This window comes from Rattus norvegicus, chromosome 13, assembly GCF_021556685.1.
Source record: "Rattus norvegicus strain SHRSP/BbbUtx chromosome 13, alternate assembly SHRSP_T2T, whole genome shotgun sequence".
NCBI lineage: Eukaryota > Metazoa > Chordata > Mammalia > Rodentia > Muridae > Rattus > Rattus norvegicus.
The window spans coordinates 90,243,665-90,270,281 of NC_141546.1; the positions used below are offsets into that span (position 1 = coordinate 90,243,665).

The window sequence follows — 26,617 nt, forward strand, 5'->3', positions numbered from 1 at the left end:
CAACCCCTAGCATTCCACAAACAGGCATCCCAGCACTTGGAAGACACAGGCAGGAGGGTCCAGGTTTAAGATCTCTCTAGAATAAATGGGGAGTTTGAGGCCAGCTCAGTATTTCCTTACTAAGCCGAGAAAAGGCATGCCAGGTCACACAGGTAGCACTTTCTAAGATCCCCATACTCACCTAGCCCAAGGGAGTGGCTCCCCTTCTTTCCATATGAAACACCCAAGGTAGTTCACAGCTTTAACTTGAATTTGGTTAATTTTTGCCTAGACTTTCCAAATTCTGGTATCACTGTTGGATCTAAAATGAGAAACGGCACAGAAAAAAATTAATAATGAAGACAATTTTTTTCTTAATCCCTTCCCTCACAGTGTGTATGTGTCTATGTGTGTGTGTGAGTGTGTGGGTGTGTGAGTGTGTGTATGTGAGTGAGAGTGTGTGTGTGTTTGTCTGAGTGAGTATGTGTGAGTGTGTGTGAGTATGTGTGAGTGTGTGTGTGTGTGATACTGGGGATGGAACTCGGGACCTTATGCATGCTGAACAAGGGTTCTGCTACTGAGTGAAGATCCCAGCAATACGTATTCGTAAGAGTGTAACTAATTTAATACCTCTTCTGATTTCAGGAGCACTATTTTGTCATCAAGCCCATGGACCATTGCCTGCTGTGTGTGTGCGTGGTACCCCTCGCTGACCAGCTCTGCAGAGATGACATCCTCCTGGGGGACGATGGTGGGTTTGTGACCAGGTTCACGGTAAACAGCGATGACTTTGGATTAAAGCAGGCAAAAACCAAGAAAAAATTACAAACTCAGGTCCTTGACTCTAAAAACTTTAAAAGGTAAGGGCATCTCATGCGTAATCCCTTTGCTCTAATAATATACATTCAGTTAGATGCACATAGAGTGAAATGAGATGCAAGACCCTCAAAGCTAAATAAGGAACTGGAATTGTACACATCTACAATTCCAGTCCCTGAGAGGCAGAGGCAGAAGAATCATGAATTTGAGGCTAGCTTAGGCTATACAGTGAATTCCAGGCCAGCATGAGCTACATAGCAAGACTTTGTTTCAGTAAATATAAAAACAAAAGAAGAAATGATTTTCATCTGAGAAAACTTCTGAGATAATAAGGAAGGCATAATTAGTACCCAAATTCCATTTAAATGCCTTTGGCAGTTAAAATCTATTGGTTTGGGGCTGGGGATTTAGCTCAGTGGTAGAGCGCTTACCTAGGAAGCTCGAGGCCCTGGGTTCGGTCCCCAGCTCAGAAAAAAAGAACCAAAAAAAAAATCTATTGGTTTTATATGTAGGTATATGATAGATTGAGTTAAAAAGTGAGGTCTTGAAAAAACCCTATACAATGTGCATTTATGAAAATGCTAGACAACTTCCTAGTAATTGAATAAGAAAGTTTATAAACACAAAACAGATGCAGATTTTAGAGGAAGTAATTTGATGGATTTGACTATACCAAATCAAGCTTCTTAAATCTCAAAAGAATACATTTAAAAAGTGAAATATTCTATACTACATATTTGTTACCCATATGAGATACAAGGAGCTGATGCTCTTTAATCAATCTCAAAGTTCAGTTAAAAAAATAATTCTCAAAGTTCAATTAAATCAAAAAGAAAAACAATTTTCCTGGGCTGAAGAGATGGCTCAGTCCTTATGAGCTTGTACTCCTCTGCAGTGGACCTCACTGTAGAACCCAAGTTGAGCATCTCACAAATGCCAGTCATTTCAGCCTCAGGGACAGGGCACCTTGTTATGGTCTCAGCTGGCAATTGTACTTCCATGGATATGCACATTTATTATTCTTTGAGTACTTATGTATTTGTTCATGACCTTTGCTCAATATAATCATTACTGCCTTGAATTAAGATTAGCCCTGTTTCTGGAACTCTAAGAATAAAGTAGTCAGCAAAACAGCCCCATTTCCAACCCTTCACATCTATCTGAGCTGTGTTATGAAGTCCCTGTGTGGTGTGCGGCTCTGTACGCGATGGGCTTATTTCAGTCACGATAGGCCCAGAGTGTATAACCTTTTCCCCACTAAAAGGTGGGCCACTTGTCAGAAAAGTCTATAGATTGTTGTCAGTTCCTCTTCCCATTAGATAGGTATGTCAGAAGGAAGAATGGGGGTAGGGGGAGGGGAGAGGGAGGAATTAAAGGACTCACTGTGGTAGAATGAATGTGATCCTTCTGCTTCCTGAGGACATAATGTACGTGAGCTTGTCGCATGTCTGCTCTCAGGAGCAGAGGATGACAAGTGCTGGACGGCCACCATGCCGTTAAATCTAAGAATCAAGTGTAGATTGAGTGTTGAGTCATTTTCTTCCAACAAGAGATCCTAAAACCTATTAGAATGAAATATTGTAAGACTAGAAGGGCAGTTGGATTTTGGAATTCTCATAAGAGCAGTCCTGAAGTTGACATTCTCTGATTTTGTTCATTTTGAGTCAGTAAAGATGTGGCCAGAAAACAGTGGCATTTTGGAACACTGTACAAATTAGAAAATTAGCCAATAGCAAGAGATGGAAAATTAAACAAAATCTAGGATTGGGGGAGGGGAAGCAACTCTCCTCTACTGTGCTTCCCTTTGTACTGTACACCACTTACCGCCTGGAGTCATGAACCTGTCTGTTCTTCTACCAGAAGCCATGTGATAGCCAGAATCTTAGGCTAATCATATGTGAGTGCTCAGAGTGTTTTTCATTAAAGTAAGGATGAGATTGCTAATGTTCCACTCAGATCCTTCTAGATTTTTCCTTTCTTACCAGTTCCTTTTCTTGTCATTGTGACAAAATATTTGAAAAGCTAACTGAAGGAAGGGTTTGTTTTGACTCTAGGTTTAGTAGAAGGGATACAGCCCATTATGGTGAGACCTCCGTCACGGTGAGACCTCCATCACGGTGAGGCCTCCGTAGTGGCAGGACCGTGAGCTTGTCCCATGTGTGCTCTCAGGAGCAGAGGATGACAAGTGCTGAGGTTCATGCTTTTCTTCCAGGATTCCAGCCCATGGAACTGTGTCACCACATTCAGGGTGGTCTGTCCTTCCTCCGTTAAACCCCTCTTCACATAAGTATCTACAGATTTGTTTCCAAAGAGATCCAAAGTCTACTTAACTTGAGTCCCACGTTTACTGCTGAAGTCAGAGCTCAAGTTGTGACAAGAGTCTTGTGAAGTTACTGTCTTATGCTAGATTAAGACAAGTTGACCAGCAGAAAATGGTGTGGAGCTGGGGCTGCGGTGTTACCTGTAGACGTAGCATGGTTGAGGGTTACAGTTTGATTCGATTTAAATGAAATGCTGACTGGAAAAAGGAACGAGCATTGTAAGTGTGTGTGTCTAACATATCGGCCCTCCCCCTTCTCGTTCCCAGCATTAAAAGGAAGCTGCACAATGACTGGGTCATGAAAATCAGATTCGTTCCAGCTCTCAATTGCTTTGGTTCCTGCTCTTTAGACAGCGTCCATTCCTTAGTTTTGGAATCCTTGAAGAGAATTGAGGACAATTTGTAAGTATAGCAGTGCGCCTGCATGAGCATTCTGGGACTCTCATCATTTACAACGATAAGCCCATCACAACCTTGTAATGTTCAAACCAGTTTTCCAAAACACCAGAAGTTAGCTGTCCCCTTAGGTTGGCAGGGCTGATTAGACTCTCAGGAGAAATTAAAGTCAGTCATATAAATCTAAATATGATGTGTGCTCCTCACAGCGGCCATTGCTCAATCATTGTTTACTGGGGACTGGGGATGTAGCTCAGAGCTGAAGAACATGCCTAGCATTTGTGAGAGCCCGGGTTCTATTCCCAGCACTGCAGAAAAGGTTTACTGGTTTAATACATAGCAACCATCCAGTAGATCTGTGTCTATATTTTAGACATTGTTTTATGAAGTTTATACTTCAGAATCACTTTAGCTAGTCAACAAGCTATGCTTAGGATCCGTATGTAGTCAGTCATGGTGTATCTATGATAAACACACCAGCTGGCGTCCCTGTAGAGCTGTGAGTCTATAACAGCTGAGTCGTTTTCAATCCGGTTAAATATTTCCTAATTACTCTCATGGCATTTGGATTCTTAACGTTCTTAAGGTATTTGCTACAACAGGTAAACTTCAAAACTAAGGGACAGGAGCTGGATTAAAAACTCTCTGTGTGATCTAATTTCATTTATTTGAAATGCCTTAAAGGATGGATTTATAGAGACAAAATGTAGATCCCTAGATGCCTAAGGCTGATGACGGGCATAGGAACTTCAAATGGTCACATGGGAAATTTCTGAGGTGAAGAAACATGCCTCAGTCAGGATTCCTGTGATAAAACACAGTGACCAAAAATATATCAGGGGAAGAGCATCTTACAACTTGCGGGTCATCATCCAGGGAACTCATGGCAGGAACCCAGAGGCAGAAACTTCTGCAGAAGCCATGGAGGGGTGCTGTTTACTGGTTTGCTCCGTATAGCTTGCTTGGCCTGCTTTCATATACACCCACAGGACCACCTGCCGCTTCAATCACTAAATAAGAAATTGTCCCCCACACTGGGAGTTAGTCTCCCTGATAGATAGCCAGAGAGACAGGCAGAAGGCTTGTTCCTAGGCAGATATATCATAGAAGTTTCATAGGTATATAATTTATGATACACCTGTGTAACATATTTTTGAATAAGTTTTATGGTAGCTAGTTTTATGTCAACTTGAAACAAGTCAGAATCATTTGGGAAGAGGGACGTGCAATTGAGCTCAACCTCTCTCTCTCTCTCTCTCTCTCTCTCTCCCTCCCCCCTTCCTCCCTCCCTCGCTTCCTTCCATCTTTTCTTTTTCTTTACTAAGAAGTTGAAGAAAATCTTTCTTTAGGGATGAGAAAATACCTCTAATTGTGAGTTTAAACAATATCTGACTTTTGTTCAATCTGGTTAAATATTTCCTAATAACTTATGAGCAAGAAAGAATAATATATGTGTGTGTGTGTGTATACACATATTATAAAATATTTAGTGTTGAGAAGAAAAAAAGCAAAATCATCAAACAAATAAACAACAACAACAAAAAACCGGCCTAGAAGTCTGTGTACTTCACTAATACTGACTCTTCAAATATAAAGAACACCAAGTGTGGTAGGGCATTCCTGAAATCCCCGTACTTTTGGCGGAGGACCAGGAGTTCAAAGGGATGCTTGGCTTCCAGTAAGTGAGCCAGTTTCAAGTCTATCTGGGATACATGAGACTTTAATCTTAAGATGAATAAAAAAAGGAAAGAAAGAAAATGAAAGAAAGGAAGGAAGAAAGGAAGAAGGAAAGAAAGAAAGAAAGAAAGAAAGAAAGAAAGAAAGAAAGAAAGAAAGAAAGGAAAAGATTACAACTCTCTAAGACACAAGTCAAGGGAATTTGTTGTGAGTAAGCCTTCTTGCTAGAAATACCATGAGAAGCTCTTTAAAGTGTAGAAATGTCTTGGGGGAGAGATTCCTGTTTACATAAGAGGAAAAAGCATGAAAAGAAGAAAAACTGAGGGTAAAATGCCTTTTGTTTTCTTAATTTTAATTGATCTAATTGATTAGCACCTGTCACAACATCAACAACATTTTTGAGCACGTGTACATATATACACACTTGTACACAAGTCAAAGAACAATGAAAGCGATTAACGAGGGATTGCAGAGAAAGTTAGTACTATTTTATATTATAAATTACTTGCACTAATGTGAATTTGTATGCTGTGTATGGAACCTTAGGAAGGAGAGGAAGAGAGACGGGAATAGGAGGAAACAGTTGCTGCTCCAAGAAACAAAACAATCGTTATGAACCTTAATGATGTGAAATGAGCCAGTCAAAGAGTGGTGCAAACATGCATGGATACAGAAACTAAACAACGAACAAGCGTCAGAAGCATAAAAAATACAAACACAGAGGATGCTCGGTTAAAACAAACAAAAAGTTAGAAAAAGAACAGGAGACAAAGATCAGAGCAAACTACAAGGGCAATGAATGGAAAACAATAATGAATGGAGTAGAAAGAAATTTAATGTCAACAACTACTTCAGATGTCAATAGTAAACACCACAGCTACGTGATGGAAATTGTCTAATGATAAAAACAGAAACAAACAGCAACAGCAAACAAAATAAGAACTTATATTGCTTACAAGAAACATATTAATATATATTATATATATTCTATTATAATATAGTATAAATATATACTATATATCTTATGTATAATATATATTATATAAATAAAGATAAAGACATAAAATTGATATATACATAGTAGGTAGAAAAAGACAAATCCAAAATCAAAACAACACAAGAAAACAAAAACAACCTCTTACCATGTCAAGGAAGAGTTTCTTTAAACTCTAAGCTAAGCTTAAGTAAAGGTATAAGAATTAAAATTTTAATAGAATAGACTACACATCCCTCAGATGACTGACAACCTTACATTTTCCTTTTTTTTAAAAAAATCATAGACTTTCTGAAAGACCCATATTTTGTATTCATTACTTAGAAACTGAAAAAATGTTCATTTTGGTCTATAATGTTATCACATTGAGAAATGAATTGAAAAGCTTCACAGCACATTAAAAATAATTTCATTCCCTGATACTGGATCAAGTTCCACAAATGTCATTTAGATGATGCAATTAATTAGAAAGTTTTATTTAGTTTCTGTAACATCATTAATTGCAAATGAGTCCATGCTGGTGTTTTGTGGAAATATATTTCTGAAACACAAAGTAATTGAAAAATTGCCACAACTGGATATCCAATTTGATGTTTATCTTTTGTTGGTAATTCATAACATGGCCATGTAACCTTGCACAACAGCCATGGCTGTGCATTGTGAAACATATCTGCCTTGACCTATGGGACTTGGGTCCTGGAACCCTGGCTACTGGTGGTGAGAAAAAGAAGAAAGGACAGACATACAGGCACATGTACAGTAAAGTTGAGATCATGTAGGGTCCTCTGATACTGACACTACAATATAGATCTTTAGCATGTTCATTAGTTACAGCACAAGAAGAGTAATGGATTAGTTAGGTGTGGTAGGGGGTTTCTGCAGATGAGCAGTCTTAGACTGTAAACATCCTGGAGAAGGAAGCTGCCTATGCTAGTCTTTGCACACTGGCCAGTCCTTCATAACCACTCACACTCGTTCTCCCAAGAAAAGCTTTGCCATTTCCTTTTAGCCTGGGTATAATATGGGTGATGGCTTTGTTCATTTCATGGGCCAATTTGTCTTGTAGTCTTCGACAGGCTATGCCCATGTCAAAATACATATTAACTAAGGACTTTACTCATTCAAGAGTCCCTCCACTCCCTATATGGAACCATACCAGACCCTTGTGGTCTTGTAGTAACTGTACTTGACCTTGTCTAGTTGTCATTTCCAAGGAGAGTGATTTTGGAGCTACAATATTACCTACCAGTGCTGATAGTTCCAGGGCTCTTCAAAGGCAATCATGACAAGTGATTGGCAGCTGGGGCATGCAGTGATTCTATGAGGCAGTCTTTCATCCAGAATGATAGCCATCATTCAACAAATATTTAGTCAACAGCTTTAAGTCGTGACCTTTGCCTCTAACTGCTTAAAAATCTAAGTGAAAAACCAACTGTGGACATGAGATTGGGCGTATTCTGCAGAGCTAGCTCCCATCACCTGAGAGTTCAGGAGTTTGGTAAACTTTTGCTAAATACTGCTATGGCTAAAAGTTAAATGATATGAACTTGCAATCCAATTATATCAAAAAGCAAAGGTAAAATAAATCCTAAACTGAACCTATTGCCTCCCATTTATTTTACTATAGTCTACAGCTAATTTCTTGATATTTTTCTGTCTCCAGAAAATATAGATATTATTCAATGCTACAGTTCTGTTTCTTTTACCAATTAGTATTCAAGGATTACCCATGATAGGAATAAAATAGTTCATGGAGACCTACAAACACTAGTAGGTAATGGCTCTCTCCCATCCTAGTCCTCAAATATAAAGTAAATACTTACTAGCCCACTAGCACATAGGAAGATAAGCAGCAATGCCAAGCAGTGCCTTAAGAACCCTGGCACACTTGAGGAATGCATACAGAAGCTCAGTAAGAGGAGTGTTAAGGGCTAGCGTTGTGCAAAGCTCAAAGAGATCAGACATCTACCAGCATGAACTAGAACGAAAGAATGAAGAGATTAATATTCAGCCATGATTTTACCCAACAAGTTACAACAGTGTAAACAACACATTGTATCTGGGCTTAGAGGTATGAGACACTATATGTCTTCCTTCTTAGAGACTATCGCTAAGGTAAGGGTTGATGCCTCTTACCAGTGATAATGTGATAAAGTGGAAACAAATAACTTTATGTTCTGGTTCCATTTCTGTTGCACCGACAAATACCCTGACCAGTAGCAACTTTCTGTATTCCGATACAGTTCAGAGCCCAGCCTGTGAAATGGTGCTGTCCGCAGTGGGCTGGGTTCTCTTCTGAAGCAATCAAGCCAGTCTCCCACAGACACGCCCCCAGGCAAATTTGATTAATAGTGACTCCTCAGTTGATTCTAGGTTGTGGCAAGTTGATGTTTAAAACTAACCAGCACACTTGGCTGCAACAGCATCACAGGTCCTTACCCTCCACTTAGACCTCGTTGCTTCAGAAACCCCAGCATCAGTATCTCTGAGCTCTGAACCTTGTTGTTGAAGACCGAGTTCTGCTATATGCACTAGGTGACCTTACTGAGCCCTCTTGTTTTGTTATCTCACCTTTCACTCATCTCCCTCATTGTCTTTCTTCACTGGGCATTACATTGGGCACCTGAGCTCACAGTTCACCATTGTGTGTGGTATACACCCATGACTACCCACCACATCACTCAGCCAAACCCCAGCCCTTTAGCTTAGCAGAGCCCCAAGCCTCCACTCCCAGCCGCCTCTCCAGACATTCATCTGCTTCCTCTACCACCCGCCTCAGTGACTCTTCCAAGCATCCCCTCCCCCTGCTCTCCACGCCATGTTCTATCCTTCTGTCTGATACACAAATGTAGGGCCTCAAGGGAGACTTTCTGATGCACAACAACCTTCAAGATTGTCCATGGTCACCCTTACTTCACTTTCCTCATTACAGAGGACGAGGTATCTGTTTCTTCATTGACTTTGCAAAACCCCTCTGTCTTCTCGAAGATCTCGCTACTCTTTCACTCTCTACCTTCAACCTGTAATGACTACCCCACTGTATCTGAGTTGCCTTGTTCTGAGTGATGGTGTACTTCAGACTGGCCTGGAAATTCCTGCATCGAAGACACTGGCCTTAAATTCCCAATCCTGTCTCCACTCTCCAAAGGCTAGTCTGATGAGCATACACCACCATGTCTAGCTCTGAGGAACCTTGCCTGGCCGACAGGCTCCTCCTCATGATTGTACAACATCTTTTCCTCCCCTCTAAGCCACTTTGGAAAGAGAGCTCTTCATTCACTGCCCACACCTGATATGTCTACCTCCATTCACTGCCTGCACCTGATGTGTCTATTTCCACTCACAGCCTTCTAGGTGGTGCCCAACCTGCTCCTGGGGAATCATCAAGCCCCAGGAGACGAGCATTGCTCATCTTACTCGAGAAGAATTTGTTTTTCTGGATTCTAGAAGTCCAGGAGTTTGTTTGTATCTTGCTATTCGTTCTTTATAAATGTGAGCCTTCATGATGTGTTTGCCCTAGGCAATGGCATTTTGAGAGTTCTATCACCAAAACCTTTCCTTTTCACTGCCTTCATGATAGGCGTCTTTTCCACACATTGGTATTTAGACTTAAGTGTCCATGTTCATTAGCTTGACAGGAAGACTCCACAGCCCCTCGAACTCAAATGGTCATATAGGAACCACCATTCAGTATATATAGACTGTACCATATTACATACCGACTATACCATATTTGCCTGGTGACATCAGTATCTGTCCATTACCCGAGTTGGATACGTATGCCTTGTATAGTTCTTTGTTCTTCATGATCCCCACCTCTACCTTCACCATCAATCACCAGTGTGTGTATTGCTCCCAAGTAACATACTCTTTGAGTATATGTTATCTTCCTATCCTCCTCCCTTCTACTTCCCAGGCTCTCTTCATATATTCTCCAGAAAAAGATCATCCCCCTATGTCAATAACTTCTATATTTTGACATCTGCATACAGCAAGTTTATGGAGTTGTCCCTGAATACCCTTCCACTTCATGCTCCCCATAGCCTTTTACTTAGCTCTCTGTAACCCCGACTGTCTTTCTGCTTCCTAGATAGCCCATGTTGGGACTTTGTTAATGTTTGGAAGCTGAGATAACCTTTCTAATTTATTTTGTACAAACTCCATGCTTTTTTTAAGGGACAGATAACACCAACACTAGAGACTTATTCTGACCTTTCCCTGACTCTGGAAGGGAAGCTTGGCAGTCCTTCACGTATTGCCCTTTGTGTTTTCTGCACATTAATTCTGTTTTGGGTTATGTTTTTATAAGGAAGTAAGAAATATTATATTCAACATTCTATTTTTGATTGTTGCATACTATGAATATACACGACTCCCAAGGAAGCTGTAGAGCAAGCTGAATACTCTGTTTAGCAGTGAGAGACTATGTCCAAGATGCTATTATTAGAGTCCTGTGAATTAAAGATGAAAAGGACTAAGCCCTTGGTCAGGCGCTAACACCTTATAAAGCATTCCCATAAAGGACCATGAGCATCGCAGTGTAGATGTAACAAGCAAGAATGCTGTCTGCACCTCCAGGCAGGGTGGATGAGCAGTCCTGGGGAAGAGTTCTTAGAGGAGAGACATGCCAGGTATGCCGAGCTTTGAAAACTGGTTACAGTTAGCCTGGCAAAGTAATTGGGTGGGTGGGAGTGGGCAAACAGATGTCTTAAAGACATGGCATTTGTAAATGCAAGTGAGAAAGAGAGGAGTGAGTTCTAGATTGGAGCCCTGTGAACATGAGCTGGGAAGGGTAAAGCTGAACGAAGCAGACAGGAAGAGGCTGTGAGTTGTCCTCGAGCTAGGGTTTCCTAAATAACTTATTTATTTTCATGTTATGTGCGTTGGTGTTTTGCCTCCATGCATGTCTGTATGAAGATGTCAGATCTTACCGTTATAAGCAGTTGTGAGGTGCCACGTGGGTGCTGGGACTTGAACCCAGGTCCTCTGGAAGAACAGTCAGTGCCCTCAACTGCTGAGCCATGTTTCCAATCCCTAGAGCTAGAATTTTAAACTCAAGGATATGGGAAGACCACCCTGTCTGAGTATGTGCGCTTGCACACACACACACACACACACACACACACACACTGAAATGGGGCATAGAAAAATTTTTATTTTTAAGGTCACTTTGTCTTTAAATTAGAGAATGGATTAGAGGAAATCAAGTGAAAAAAAGAAAGATCAACTGAGGGAATTTTTAAAAATAATAAGGAATTTTTACCAATGGAGGCAGGTATGGAGAAAGAACAGATTTTTTCTTCAGAATTTTTCAGAACTGATAACCTACAGGATAAAAAAATAAATGAGAGATCTCTTTCATTTTAAAAATTATTTTTGTGGTTATGTTTTGTCTTGTTTTGACACAGGGTCTCACTATGTAGCTCTGAGTGGCCTAGAACTTACCAAGTAGACCAGGTTGTGGACTCAAACCACAGAGCTCTACCTGCCTCTGTTTCCCAAGTGCTGGGATTAAAGGCGTGCAGTACTGTGCCTGGCAGTCGTTTTATAAACTCTTAAGGTTTGCTGTATGCCTATTATACTCCAGATCTAGTTGCAAGTATTAATGTACTGGAATACATTAAAAAAACAAAACAACAACAGCAACAAAACAAACAGGCTATTGCTTGCTATTGCCCCAACGCCAGAGGTAGAAAATAAGTTCCTAATGCTGAAAACACCATACACTTCAGAAACATGGCCCAGATGCCCCTGAACTAAAACTGACCTGAGGGCCTCCTCCCTGAGGAATAGATTTCATGGCACCAGAAAGTACATGAAAGCTTCCAAAGGAGGGAAGCCGTTGATAATCCTACCCATGTATGATGCTTCACAGCAATGGCCAACATGGAAACCATACCCCTAAGAGTGCAACAGTAGCACACAGGCCTAGACAGTAACCACAGCTCTTTAATTGGACTGAAGAACCACTCATCAATAATGAAACCATACCCAGTACTGGAAACCTAGCCAAATACCCAGGGCTAGCAAAGTCACGGATCTTGGAGAAGAACCTAAAACCACCACTTTTACTAAGCCAGTACAACTTATAATTTTTGTCCTTATAACCACAGGTAATCCTTGCCCTGCATCAAGGGAACGTTTTGTTTACACAAACAGAAATCATTACAGAAAAAACCACCATCGGTGAGAACACAGAGTGGTGGAGCCCAGTCTCAGGAGACATATCCCGACAAACAACTCCCGCACCTAAGACTCAGGGAACACTGAAGAAGAGGATGCAGGAAGATAAAGAGCTGGAGGATCAGGAAATTTGCTGGGAGATTGTGTCTCCTGGGAATGTCAGAACCCACGAAGTCTCACCAACATGACCGCCTAAATATGAGCTGAGCAGCAGTAGACGTGTCACAGTGGATGGGGGAAAGCCCACGAGGCCTTGACCCTACACGAAAACCTAGAAGCAGCTAAGGAATGTTGAGAGCAGGAGAAGTGGTCTTCCCCGAGGAAGAGCATACCAAATCATTTGGTTTTCCAACACCAAATGGTCAGCCCCCAAAGCATACATACAAATAACATCAAACAGACTGAACTGGTTACATTTAGAAATATTTGTGTACATATGTAAGTGTATGTAGCAACAATGAAGGTAAAAAGAGACCACAAATTTGAAAGAGATCAAGGAAGGCTATGGGGAAGGATTTGGAGGGAGGGAAGGGGGAGAGGAGAAATGACCTACTTATTATTATGTAATCGCAAAAGTAAAATGAATAATTAACAAAGACCCTTTCTGCTGTCATGGGGCTCGTGCTCTGGTGGGAAAGGCAGAGGCTAAGCAAACAGTAGAAATGAAGGGATGGAGTCGAAGGACCTTTCAGTGTTTTAGTGGGATGCTCAGGAGAGGCTGCTTTTAGGAGATGGGGCATCAACAGAGATCTTCACGAACAGAGGGTGGAATGGTGCAGAGATCCACATCTGGTCTTTTATCTCAGACCAGATGCTGAGTTTTTGTCAGGGAAAACATGACCAGATAGCTATTTGATTCTAGGCAGAGAATTAATAGTTTTGTGTGTGGCACAGTAGTATGGGTGACCTTATAAAAAAGACTTGGCTTAGTAATATTTTCACATTCTTTTTTTTTTACTTTTTTGTTATCCCTATTTTCTATTACACACACACACACACACACACACACACACACACACACACACACACACACACACACACCTCACACCCCAAAAAATCTGTTGTAGGAAGCTTTCATTCTTATGGTGCATAATGTCCTACAGACCTGGTCCTTAAGAGTCATAGGCAGGGGGTTGGGGAATTAGCTCAGTGGTAGAGCGCTTGCCTAGGAAGCGCAAGGCCCTGGGTTCGGTCTCCAGCTCTGAAAAAAAAGAACCAAAAAAAAAAAAAAAAAAAAAGGAGTCACAGGCAGATTACCTGACAGGTTTAACATTCCAACCAGCTGTGTAGGGTTTGCTGCAAAGAGCATCTATTTCTCACAAGTCAGGAGTCTCTTCCAGATGAATCCTGGACTTCCTAATATTTACCATCTCTCTTGGAATTTGGTGGGTGGTAATTGCATCTCTGCTGATGACAGCTAGAGTCAGGAAGCAAGGAGATAAAAATACTCAGGCCACCTCAGCAAACAGGGCTCCTTGATCTATCCGATGTTCCAGGAACCTCTCAGCTGCGCCCTCTTCTCTCTCTGAGGCTAAATCTAGAGGCTGAAGAGATTTCTCGAGTGATACTTGTGACCATGTTTTCCTGGACTGCCACGGCCGCCCGAGAGCCATCACAAGAGGACAGTTGGATTCCTCCATTCCTAATGCCACATGTTCCCTATTTCTGCAATTCCTATAATGGGTCTTCAGATGAAGCTGTACTTATACAAATGCATAACTGGTCAGCTGATCAAATGGGAATCAGCACATCTCCCCAAAAGACAGGAAAAGGAATTCTCAAGAAAAATTTTAATATCAGAAGCGATTGGTGTACTGGTTATTATTTTGTACAGATTTTTCAGAATTAGAACTATGTACCAGGAAGCTGATGAATATGTGCAGTTAATTACCACATAACATGCTGTCCCGTTGTAGCATACACTCTGGGTCTCCAACCCTGTCACAACTTGGTAGTTTCCCACGGGAGAGCAAGCAAATTCCCAGCGTTACTTTTTCTTAGTTGCCCAGTTCAGAGGGAGAGCATTATAGAGCAAAGAGGACAGCGTTGCTCCATAAGTTTGCTATGGGGTGGGATAGTACAAGTTTCTATGACTATGGATTAGCCTCAGTTTTCCCATCTGTGAAAGGGAATGAAGACTTTCATAGACATAAAATCATTTAAGTCAGCTGTCATAAAGTGCCTGCTTTGATGCTTATAACTTTGAGTGCTTAATAGACTTTCATTCCCCCTTTCCCATTCCCCTAAGATCTAAAGTACTAAAAAACATTTTGAGAATTTGAAAACAATCATAGCCCAGTACTGATTCAAGATTCATGTTCCCAGATCTCAAGCAAGAATCAGAAAACAATGGCCCAAGGGCAGAATCCGGTGTATCAGCAGTATTTGTAACAGTGACAGACTAGGGATGGTTTTTAAATATCCAGTCTGTTTTCCACTGCTGTTAAGAGTACCTCAGATCAATCAATAACAAAAGGGAAATGGGTCATTATGACTCCCAATTTTGGAAGTTTCAGTTCTTGCTGATTTGGCCCTGGCTGTTACTTGTGGACTTGCTATGCCATGTCATGGTGGCATGGGTGGTGGGGGAGGAAGGTGCATGGTGGAGCAAACTGTTCATCACCTAGCAGCAGTCATTAAGCAAAGCAAGAAAGAGTATTTATGTATCCCAACCCCTATGTATTGAGCTCCACCTATTAGAGGCTCTCCTACCTCTCAATGCACTGTGACTCAAGGTCTTTAGTCCATGGGACTTTGATAAATACCCAAATTAAAACATGGAATTAAGAGGTTCTGGGCCTCAGTGAGTATTCTGCCACTACTTATCAGAGTTATTATAGACAAATAGGTTTATGAGCAATTTAGAAATGAGCCCATTAAACACACTCTATTTCTAAGCTACAATTAATGTTTCACATCTAATTTTGTCTCCCAGGCCTGTCAGAGAATTTGCCATGCCAAGAGGAGCCAATAGTTTCTGCTACTGTTTGAAAGCAAATGTGATTGTCACTGGAGGTAAGAGGGCAGCTCCCATTCTGGTTTCCTCACAGGAACTCTCTTTATGTTTTATGGCCAGAAATCACTTTCTAGAATAATTCAAATGTTGCCTGTTCTATTCAGCTATTGGACATGATGTCATACTTTAACAAAGCCTTCTCTCAGGGCTAGTGAAGTCATGGACCTTGGAGGAGAAGCTACAGCCATGACTTTTCTGAACCAGCGTAATTTCTCAACTACATTCTAAGTATTTGTTCTTACACCTACAGATGAGATCAGTCCTTATCCCTTACTAAGGAAACTTCTCTTTGCAAAAGATGGAGTTCATTGCAGAAAACCATAACCAGTCAGAACACAGACTTGTGGATATATTTACAAAACACCTAAGCTCAGGGAACATTGAAGAAAAGGGGCTGGAAAGGTTGTCAGAACCAGAGGATCAGGGAGTTTGCTGTGAGGTGCATCTCTTAGTAATGACAGAAGCTCCAACCATGGTCTCATCAACCTGACTACTTATACTTGAACTCTTGAACTGAACTTGAACAATAAAAGCCATGCCAAAGTGGACCGGGTAAAAGACCACAAGGCCTCAATCCTACACAAAGAACTACAGGCATCTAGGGAATGCTGAGAGTGGGAGAAATAGTCTTCTCTAGGGAAGGACACACCAACTGGTTGTCTAATACCAAGTGGTCAGCTCCCAAAACTTACATATAAATAACATTATTCAGACTCAGCAAGTTATATTTACATTATATATACATGTAACATCAATTAATGAAAAAACCCATGAATTTGAAAGAGAGCAAAAAGATGTATATGGGAGGATTGGAGGGGAGAAAGTGAAGGGAGAAATAATATAATTTTATTATAATCTCAAAAATAAGAGAAAATTACCTTCCTTAGCTCAAGAATATGTGAAACAAATTTTCCTCTGCTTTACTATTGTGTTTCAGAGTAAACATGACTTTAATTTTTCTAGGATATGGTTTGTTTGTTTTTTTTTCTATGTGAGACCACAAGCTCCCCAATTTGAAAGGAGTCCTGGAGTCTCTGATCAGAAAAGTCAAGGGCCAGTTGACAGAGACAGTAGATTGTAAGCCAGTAGACAGTAGAGACCAAGGTCAGAACCTTAAAGAATACGAAACTTCAAGGAGTAGTAAGGTAGAAGATGGGAACGGCCCTTTCCCAAGAGCAAGGGGAGGGATGGCAACATGGGAAACTTCATGGGAAGATGGAAGACAGTCCTAAGCTTTGGGCTCAGATTCTGCTCGTCTCCAGTGATGACTATGAGTCTGGGCTGTGTAGCCAGGCTGGGTGTAAATCCACTACCAGGCTATGCAGTGGGCAGACTTCTTACCCCTTTAAAGCTTCAATCTCATCTTGAGTGGAGTTCATGATATTACTTGCTTATAGAATATGTATAAGAAAAGTGTGTGTTTCATATGGTAATGTTTAGAATTAAAACAGTGAATGGATGCCTAGCACTAATAGGTTTTCAATAAATATTAGTTTTGTGATCAGTGAGATGGCTCACTGACTGGGGGTGTGTTTCATATGGTAATGTTTAGAATTAAAACAGTGAATGGATGCCTAGCACTAATAGGTTTTCAATAAATATTAGTTTTGTGATCAGTGAGATGGCTCACTGACTGGGGGTGCCCTGGGCCAAGCCTGACCACCTGAGTTCAATCCCAGAACCCACATGGCAGAAGGAGAGAACTGACTCCCACGAGTTTTCCTCTGACCTCCGCATACATGTGCACTGTGATACATGTGCCCCTCAAAAAATTAAAGTAAAATGTATTTAAAATTAAATGTCAATACAATTCATTTACAGTGTATAAGCAAAGTCACTTTGGTAGTGAAGTACTGAGATAGAACTCCTGATGTATCTGTATTGCTAAGTATAAACAGCTCTACTCTTGGTGGTGGAGTGTATCACTGGGGGTGGGCTCTGAGGTCTCAGATGTCCAAGCCAGGCCCAGCATCACTCTCTTCTTGCCGCCTGCTAGTTCAGATGCAGAACTCTAAACTCCTCAAGCACCAGGTCCGCCTGCATGCTGCCATACTTCCTGGGCACGATAACAATATATACCAAACCTCTAAACTGTAAATGAGGCCCAATTAAATGTTTTCCTATATCAGAGTTGCCATGTTCATGGTGTCTCTTCATGGCAATAGAAATCCTAAGACATGCTTATTCCAGTCCGGAGTAATCTCTGAGAATGTAAGTCTTGTGTTTTCACGTACATGCTACACTTTACAGTTAAATTTATATTGCACTTTTAGCATTTCAAAATACATTTTTGAAATTAGCTTATGTTTCAAATACTATTTTAAAAAATTGTTACCAAGTATCACTGGATAGTCTATAGAAAACTACACCTTCAAAGAGAAAGAAGCTTTTTAATTAGCACAAGGCAACCATGACTGCAATATTGCGAACCTTCAACTAAAGGCATGAAGAAAAGAAAGGAAGGCATGAAGGAGAGTCGTCTGCAGACCAGTGAGTGGACCTGAAGCATGTTTCCTAACACTTAGTGGCAATTCCAAGATCCCATGATCTGGTTTCCCATAGTCTGCATTCCCCATAGTCTCATTACACTGGCCATTAAAGGAGACTCTACCAAAGCCTACTTCATAACACAAGAACAAATGCAAGAGATTGGTACTTCCTATAGAGAGCAAATCGCATCATGATTTCTTGACGCCTGTAGCCTCTTCCTGAGTTGATAGTTGTCATCCCTTATCTTTTCTTGTTAGGAATGGGTACATAGGTACAGTGCCAAGCCTAGACTACGAGCCAGAAGGAAGTGGAGGGAGCGCCAGTGATTCATGAAGTGATCTGACAGATGAAGCACTGAGCACACCATGCTAATCTTCATTCACTGAAGTGACAGACTTCCTGAAACATTCCATTTAAAGGGAGGGAAGGTTTCTTTCACCTTACACTTCCAAAAGCTTTAGCCCTTGGTGATTTGGCCCTGTTACTATAGGCCTATGGAGAGGCAGACCATCATGGCCAGAAAACATGGCAGAAATGTCCTGTTCACCTTATGGCATCTAGGAGAGAGAGAGAGAGAGAGAGAGAGAGAGAGAGAGAGAGAGAGAGAGAGAGAGAGAGAGAGGAGCCATGCTTCCAGTGTCTCTTCTGGAGGTCTTCTTTTAATGACCTCATTTCTTTCCACTCAGTTCCACCTCCCAAAGCTTTCACTAATTCTCAACAGCGGTACAAACAGGGCTCAAGGAGAACATTCCAAATCCAAACTATAGCAATGTCTAAGAATTAAACTGCAATAGATTCTGCCCCATCAGGGCATGTCTGTAATCAGATAAAAATATTGGCCTAGCATCCTATTCATAACCAATGCTTTAACTAAGCAGTATTCAAGTTGCTGGCCAAACATGAAGGACACATTCATCATAACTATCTTTCCATGCTCACACACAAAAGAAAGCGAAGCTTTATGGATATCAGTTTTAGAATTCTTTGTAAGCATAGTTTTGTATTCAATTCCAAGGGAGAATGTTGAGTGAAAGTTCTGGGAATGACTTTACTGTTTGTAGATAAGGGCATTGATGCCACTAACCTCAGTGTTAACCATAGTACAAAATCCTCAACTTCAGCTTAGAGATGCTATAAATTATGGGGTTTTGAGCTCCTGTGAAGGCAATCAAATGTGGAGCAGCATGACCGACAAGCAAGTACTTTCCAGTGTGCACGACTTACCGAATTCCCACAGATGTGGAGGCTCTATTGGTAGAAAATGCAAACATCCCCTCCCCGGGACAATACTCTTGCTGATTAGTGACTCAGCCATGTGCAAGTGCTGCTGCTGACTACGAATGTACAAGTGCTGTTCTGCTCAGCGCAGCTGCCTGTGTAAGTGTGCTAGGACCCTTGATGAGCTTGGTAAAAACAGGAGCTCTTCAGGAAACAAACAAACAAACAGATGCCCACCAAGACTGGGTACTTACAAAAAAACAACAACAAACCTAAGTAAGCAAAAGTTAAGTTTCTAAGCATTATTTGTTGAACAAATAATGTTCAACATTATTTGTTTTTAAAAGTTAATGTTGTTTTCATTGATCATTTCAAGAATTAAGCACCTCATCTGGAATGTTCTGAACAGTCATTCCAGTCTCCGTCCTCTGCTAACTGAGGAGCACTGTGTGCATTTTTTTCATGTTATATTCAAGTATCTTTATGCAGCTGTTATTGATGAAGAGCTCTGGACCATCAGACTGTGTTAGGAACATCAGATTGTGTTCCTAACCCTCACAAATTCAAAATCTAATAACAGAAATAAGACAAGTCTAGACAGAACTAATGCAAGGCAGAGCCTGAGTCAACGGATGGAGATGATCATGCAAGATATAACTGAAGCATTGCATATCTCGAGAGCTCCATATCATGTGGCCTCACACAGCCTTTCTGCTCATTCTGGCGGCGCCACTCATACTGTATGAGGACGCAGTTAGCATCCACACAAACAGTAGGCCTACTCCGGATGTAGCCAAAGGAAGACTGTTTCCTCTACAGTGCACACAGGCAAAGCCCTGGTCAGGAGGCTGTGATGAAAGAATCAAATGTGTTGTAGTATGATCAGTGAGCAACTGCTACTTTACACCATGCACAGTCTTTTGAACTGTCAGTTAATAAAGCCTCTATAAGTAGACATTGCCAATTCTCAGCAACTGTAAACATCCCGCCCCTCTGAGTAATATTCTTATTGACTAGTGACTCAGCCCAGAGCCTTGCTTCATGTACAGGATACATTTCTGGGAACGCAAGCAAAAGTTCTTCCTCATGTGGTACACAAGTCACAGACTTTCTTCCACAGAGAGCCCCACTTTCCCTAGTAGTAGTAACACCTACTTCAGGAATGCTGCAGTCAATGTTATCTGTACCTATGAGCCCGAGGGGCAAATCTTGGAACGTGCCTGGTAATACTGTACTTCTGAGCTGTGGCTGGTGAAAAGCAGTGAGGGTTAAACAGTACTGCATTATTGGAATTTGTACTTTGAGGCATGGAACTGAACCCTCCAAGGCTTCCTCGTTGCTATAACAATGTGAGCTTGTTCTCTACACTCACCGAAGTAACCTTGTCTTCCCAGAGCTAAAATGGAGCAGGACCGAATCTTGAAAAGTCATCATTTTATACAAGAGGCAACGGAGGCCCCTGCAAAGAAAACAATTTGCCACAAGCTGTGCTAGTCAGCTAGTGGAACTAAGGTTCAGTCAACTATCTTTGCCCTCAGCCTGGTTTTCTCTTTTCTGGACTATTGTGATGCTGTACACGAGGGTGCTCTCCCACATCATCCTCTGTGATCTGGACCACTGTGATGCTGTACACCAGGGTGCTCTCCCACACAGTCCTCTGTGATCTGAGCCAGCTCATTTCATCAAAAGCGTTGAGCTAGGACTGAATGACGACAGCAGAGACGAGTTTGCTAAAAGAAAGAAAAGCCTGTCTTTGATGAGTAGCTTTGTTTAAATCCTGCCTTAGGAAAAGGGAGAGAGAGGAAACAAAAGACAGAGAATGAGTTAAATGGAAAATAACACAACAGAGAATCAACTCCTTATGAACTATAATGTATGATATAAATGGTAAAAAAGTAATACATTACATTTGATATCATTATTTGATTATTCATTTTTGAATTTGCCTATGAACACTTTATCTCTTGTCTCTTTATCTCTTAATATTTCACACTTGCCTTGTGGCTATATTAGATTATAAATACTTTGAACCAAGAATCATACTTCACATGTCCATGTGGAAACTTCTCCCGTGCCCTCCCCCCACCCCCCAATATTATACAAATCAGGATCTGTTCAGTTAGACATGTATAAGTTCATTTATTCTCACAAAATAACTGTGGTATATGTTAACTGCACTAGTAGAGCAAGCTCCTCAGAGAGCTGATAAATGATACATTAGATTTCACATTAAAACTTAACAGGCAAAAAACACGCACATGTTGTTTGTCAACCTTACCGCAAACAACTAATTCAGTGCTCACCATATAAACTACGAGCAACCACAATTACAGGGTCAGTGCTGTGGAAGGCTGAGGCCCAGAGAGCATGGGAATAAAACCTCTTCACTCCATCAAAGGTCAGGAAGAGAGACTAGGGGGAGCACTACAGAGGAAATGCCACAGTTCAAAAGCACATGACTTGTTTTTCGTAAAAAAAAGTAGACTTTGGGTCAGATGGCTCATTGGGTCAGATGGCTTTACCTCAGGTAAAGGTGCTTGCCTCCAAACTTGCCAAACATGAGTTCAACCTCTGGGATGAACAAAATAGAAAAAGAGGACCATGAACCATGGCACACAAATGCTTTCCACCCCACCTACATGCATGTACACACAAAATATATATAAGTAAAAATGTTATTGTTTTAATTTATTAAATTTATTAATTTAATTTATTGTTGGGCATATACCCAAAAGATGCCCCAACATATAAAAAAGACACGTGCTCCACTATGTTCATTGAAGCCTTATTTATAATAGCCAGAAGCTGGAAAGAACCCAGATGCCCTTCAACAGAGGAATGGATACAGAAAATGTGGTACATCTACACAATGGAATATTACTCAGCTATCAAAAACAACGAGTTTATGAAATTCGTAGGCAAATGGTTGGAACTGATAAACATCATCCTGAGTGAGCTAACCCAATCACAGAAAGACATACATGGTATGCACTCATTGATAAGTGGCTATTAGCCCAAATGCTTGAATTACCCTAGATCCCTAGAACAAACGAAACTCAAGACGGATGATCAAAATGTGAATGCTTCACTCCTTCTTTAAATGAGGAAAAAGAATACCCTTGGCAGGGAAGGGAGAGGCAAAGATTAAAACAGAGACTGAAGGAACACCCATTCAGAGCCTGCCCCACATGTGGCCCATACATATACAGCCACCCAATTAGACAAGATGGATGAAGCAAAGAAGTGCAGACCGACAGGAGCCGGATGTAGATCACTCCTGAGAGACACAGCCAGAATACAGCAAATATAGAGGCGAATGCCAGCAGCAAACCACTGAACTGAGAATAGGTCCCCTATTGAAGGAATCAGAGAAAGAACTGGAAGAGCTTGAAGGGGCTCGAGACCCCAAAAGTACAACAATGCCAAGCAACCAGAGCTTCCAGGGACTAAGCCACTACCTAAAGACTATACATGGACTGACCCTGGACTCTGACCCCATAGGTAGCAATGAATATCCTAGTAAGAGCACCAGTGGAAGGGGAAGCCCTGGGTCCCGCTAAGACTGAACCCCCAGTGAACTAGTCTATGGGGGGAGGGCGGCAATGGGGGGAGGGTTGGGAGGGGAACACCCATAAGGAAGGGGAGGGGGGAGGGGGATGTTTGCCCGGAAACCGGGAAAGGGAATAACACTCGAAATGTATATAAGAAATACTCAAGTTAATAAAAAAATAAAAAATAAAAAATAAAAAAAAATAAAGTAGATTTTGGGGAAGAATAAAATCTAGAATTTATATACCTTAAGATCCAGCAAATTTCCATGTGGGTAGAAATTTCTCAATAAAGATTGATTGTTGCTCTTAACACTTCGGTGACTTGGGAGTGGGTGGGTGAGTATCCTCAAAGAAGCAGGGGGAAGGGGATCAGGGCTTTGAGGAGGGGAAACCGGGAAGGGGGATGTAAATAAATAAAATAACCAATAAAAAATAAAGTACAATTTGATTGACATCTAAAACAACTAATTTCCTGCTTATCTACTTTCTAATACTGCATTGCTGTATTAAGATTAGCTGACATAACAAAATACCATGGATTCTGTAGTTTAAACAACAAAATTTTATTATCTTATAGTTCTGGAGGCTTTCAGTTTAAGATCAAAGTATCAATATGGTCACCTCCTAATAAGGACCATGTTCATGGTGTATATATATAGCTGACATAACAAAATACCATGGATTCTGTAGTTTAAACAACAAAATTTTATTATCTTATAGTTCTGGAGGCTTTCAGTTTAAGATCAAAGTATCAATATGGTCACCTCCTAATAAGGACCATGTTCATGGTGTATATATATAGGTGGCCTCCTCATGAGGTGGGGAGATAAGAAGCAAACTGCCTGGTCCTCTTCTTATGAGGACCTCATCTTTATGGCCTTACTAAAAGCTAGCCTCCTCCCCAAATATCCCCACACTGATGATTATGACTTCAACATGGATTTTGAGAGGGCACAATTCGGTCTATAGAAAATAAGAGCCATCTGAGTCTTAGTTTTTCAGCCTCCTTCTCATGCTACTCCAAGATCTAAGTGCCTAGATAAAAACAGTTGACCTTCACAAAGGGACTATGCGAAGAACCAACCAAGGTCCAATGCCTGTTCTCCCGGCCACCATCCTTTGGCACTTAACACTCAACCTCTAAGCTGTGACCTCTCCTAGCAACCAAGTCATAACGGCCCGATAACTACTTAATGAGCTCTTACCATGTGTTACCTGGTTGGACACCACTGTAAGCCAGAAGAGGGGCTGTCTCAAAACGGAGCCTAGTAGACCATTTTAAATAAATAATAGCTAATGATTATGGAGTGGGATGTTGCGTTGACATGGTACTCGGGAATTTTTTTAAAGTATGGAGGTATTCTGGTATATTCTTGAAGAAGTGGATTGGGAGAGAATGGAAAGGGTAGAGAAAATAGTACAGTTGTTTTTCTCGGGACCCTGCAAAACAATTGGAATCGCTGGAGTCTCTGTGTCTATTACATTTGGCTAATCTATGAATATCTAGTTACCAAGTCACCCAATTGTTCCCTGTATCTAGCTGGCTCTTTCAGTAGGGATGTGTCTACTTAAACAAAAAAGTATCTAGCGCTTACAGGCAAGTCAGTCATGTGGGTAGACAAGGGCGTGCTGTAGGTCAAGTAGAACAGATCAGTCGAATTTCAGGGTTTATATATATATATATATGACTGTCCCCTGGTTATGAGACCCTGACTAGAACAAGGTAGAAAGGAGAGGGTGGTACCCAAAGGTTCTCCTCTGAATTCTTCAAGTGCCCTGAGGCAGGTGAGCACCCACGCTATGAAAACGCACAACCACACCTTTATGGGCCACACACACACACACACACACACACACACACACACACACACACACATGCATGTGCATGCAGAAACTGGCTAGTTTTGCAACACGTGCGAGACTTCTCTTCTTGGGAACCCAACTGGATTCCTTGCAGTTGGGTGTTCAGGTACCAATTTTCAGTGAAAGAAACACAAGAGCTCAGAGTTTACATGACTAAGAAGGAAGATATTTTCATTGCCCGTGTCATATTATTTTGAAACTTATTTGTTTTAAGCAGCCTTTATTATGGGCACAAATGCATGGCTATAACTTATTTATGTTTTTAAAAAGTAAATTGTGTAATGATTTTTAAAATATAGATTTTTTTTAAAGATATTGGATATTCTATTTCACAAATAACTCATTAACTATCATCCTGGAAGCTGAATCATAAAAGTATTATGGAATTCCAAGACAATATTCTTGAAGTTGTATAACCTAACATCCTTATATTACACGAACTCCTAAGGATTGAGTGATTTAAAGTATTAAATTATTCAGTTTAGTGATGTAGATGTGTGTCCAGTATAATAGAACAGAAAGTGGGATGAAGGAGTTGGGGCAATGGTTCATATAAGACCACTTGCTACAGAAGCAGAGGGACCTGAGTTTGCTTGTCAGCATGTATGTTTTATTTTAGCTGCATTAAAGTTGTTTTTTACTTTAAATCACAGCGTCCACTTGCTGGTTAGACCACAGAGCTACTGGCCTTGTGCTGTGGTAGAAGCATTCTGGGAAGCAACTTGGCAGTGCATTTTAAAGTCATAAACATGATTTAATATGTTTCTACTTCTGGAAACTTACTATTAGCAACTAATGAAAGAAACAAATGTGAACACACAGATGGGCTTGGTTTTGTTGTTGTTGTTGTTTACAGCATTGATGAATAAAGTAAGAGGGGAAATCCAGAACCAGAGAATTATACATTGTAGATAATGGTTAAAAGATTATGAACCATCAAGGGAAAGTTATTTAGCTATATAAATAAAAAAAGGAATTTGCCATCATTTATAGCAATGTGGACAAATTTGCAGATGTCATGCTAATGAAATAAGGCAAACACCGGAAGACAAATAGTACATTTCCATGGGAAATTTCAAAGTTGGTCTTAAAGAGGGTAGAGGATAGTAGCTATCAGAGCCTGAGAAGGGAGTAGGGGAGGGAGGGACGAGATCAGGTGGTTGATGGTTACAGGCACACGTTTGGGCACAGGGAATGCCTTCCAACATTCCGAAGCACAGTAGCATAACTATACCTGAGAGCTGTTAATTGACTGTTTTCAACAATAGACAGGGTTTTTAAATGAAAGCAATTAAGTGAATATTTCACAGTGGACAGGATTTTAAAATGTTCCCAATACAGAGAGACACAAATCTGTGATAGAAGATACCATCCTGATCTAATCATTGTATCCTGTATGTAAGTGATGAACTGTCATAACTCATCCATATTCCTCAGGCTCCCACCTACCTGAGAGGATGAGCTTCAGAGAGACCCTGACTCAAAAATAAGACACCTCAACTTGACCTCTGGTGTTCACACTGGCATGCACAGGTGGTTGTACACACACACACACACACATACGCGCGCTCTCGCGCATGCATGCACTCATGCACACATGTGCAGTAAAAATGCAAAAATGGTTAACAATGACTTCCTATAGGAAACAGAACTAGAAATTGGAGCTTGAAAGGGCAAGCTGGAAAATCTGTTGGGTTTTTGCTTTTTGTTTCCAACAACAATGTCAGCCTTCTATCCTGATTCATTGTTTTACTATGTACCCAGAAGATTTTCACAATTAAAAGACAAAAGCTAGGCTATCAAAAATAATTGCGTACAAATTGCTTGTGCTTGTGGCTCCGTAGGAAGCAGGAAAATGGAAAAATGAAAGGCAGATGATTTGCCCCTGCTGGAGAGAGTGAGCAGTTTGCCTCTTCCCCCAGTTTCTTTTATTATTATAATGTTTGCATAATTTAAGGCTGTAAAAACAAAAGACCAGCTGCCTGAAATATGTCTTGGAAGTAAATAAAGTATAAATAATGTATTCACGTATGACAGAGCGGAGAAGTACTGAATCAAGAAAACTACTCATGAAATATTGATGAGAGTTCACATTTGTATGTGAACATACG

General features: G+C 40.9%; 1 protein-coding gene across 4 annotated transcripts in view; it reads left to right on the forward strand.

The window, feature by feature from the left end:
* Positions 1-26,617, forward strand: part of Wdr64 (WD repeat domain 64) — a 116,956-nt gene that overhangs the window by 30,648 nt on the left and 59,691 nt on the right. For all 4 annotated transcript variants that reach the window (XR_015635408.1, XM_087581689.1, NM_001430829.1 and 1 more), the window contains 3 exon segments: positions 625-839; positions 3,386-3,520; positions 15,304-15,383. Coding sequence is in view for 3 of the 4 variants with exons in the window: in XM_087581689.1 (XP_087437815.1) it covers positions 625-839; positions 3,386-3,520; positions 15,304-15,383 (430 nt within the window). In the remaining variant the exon portion in view is untranslated.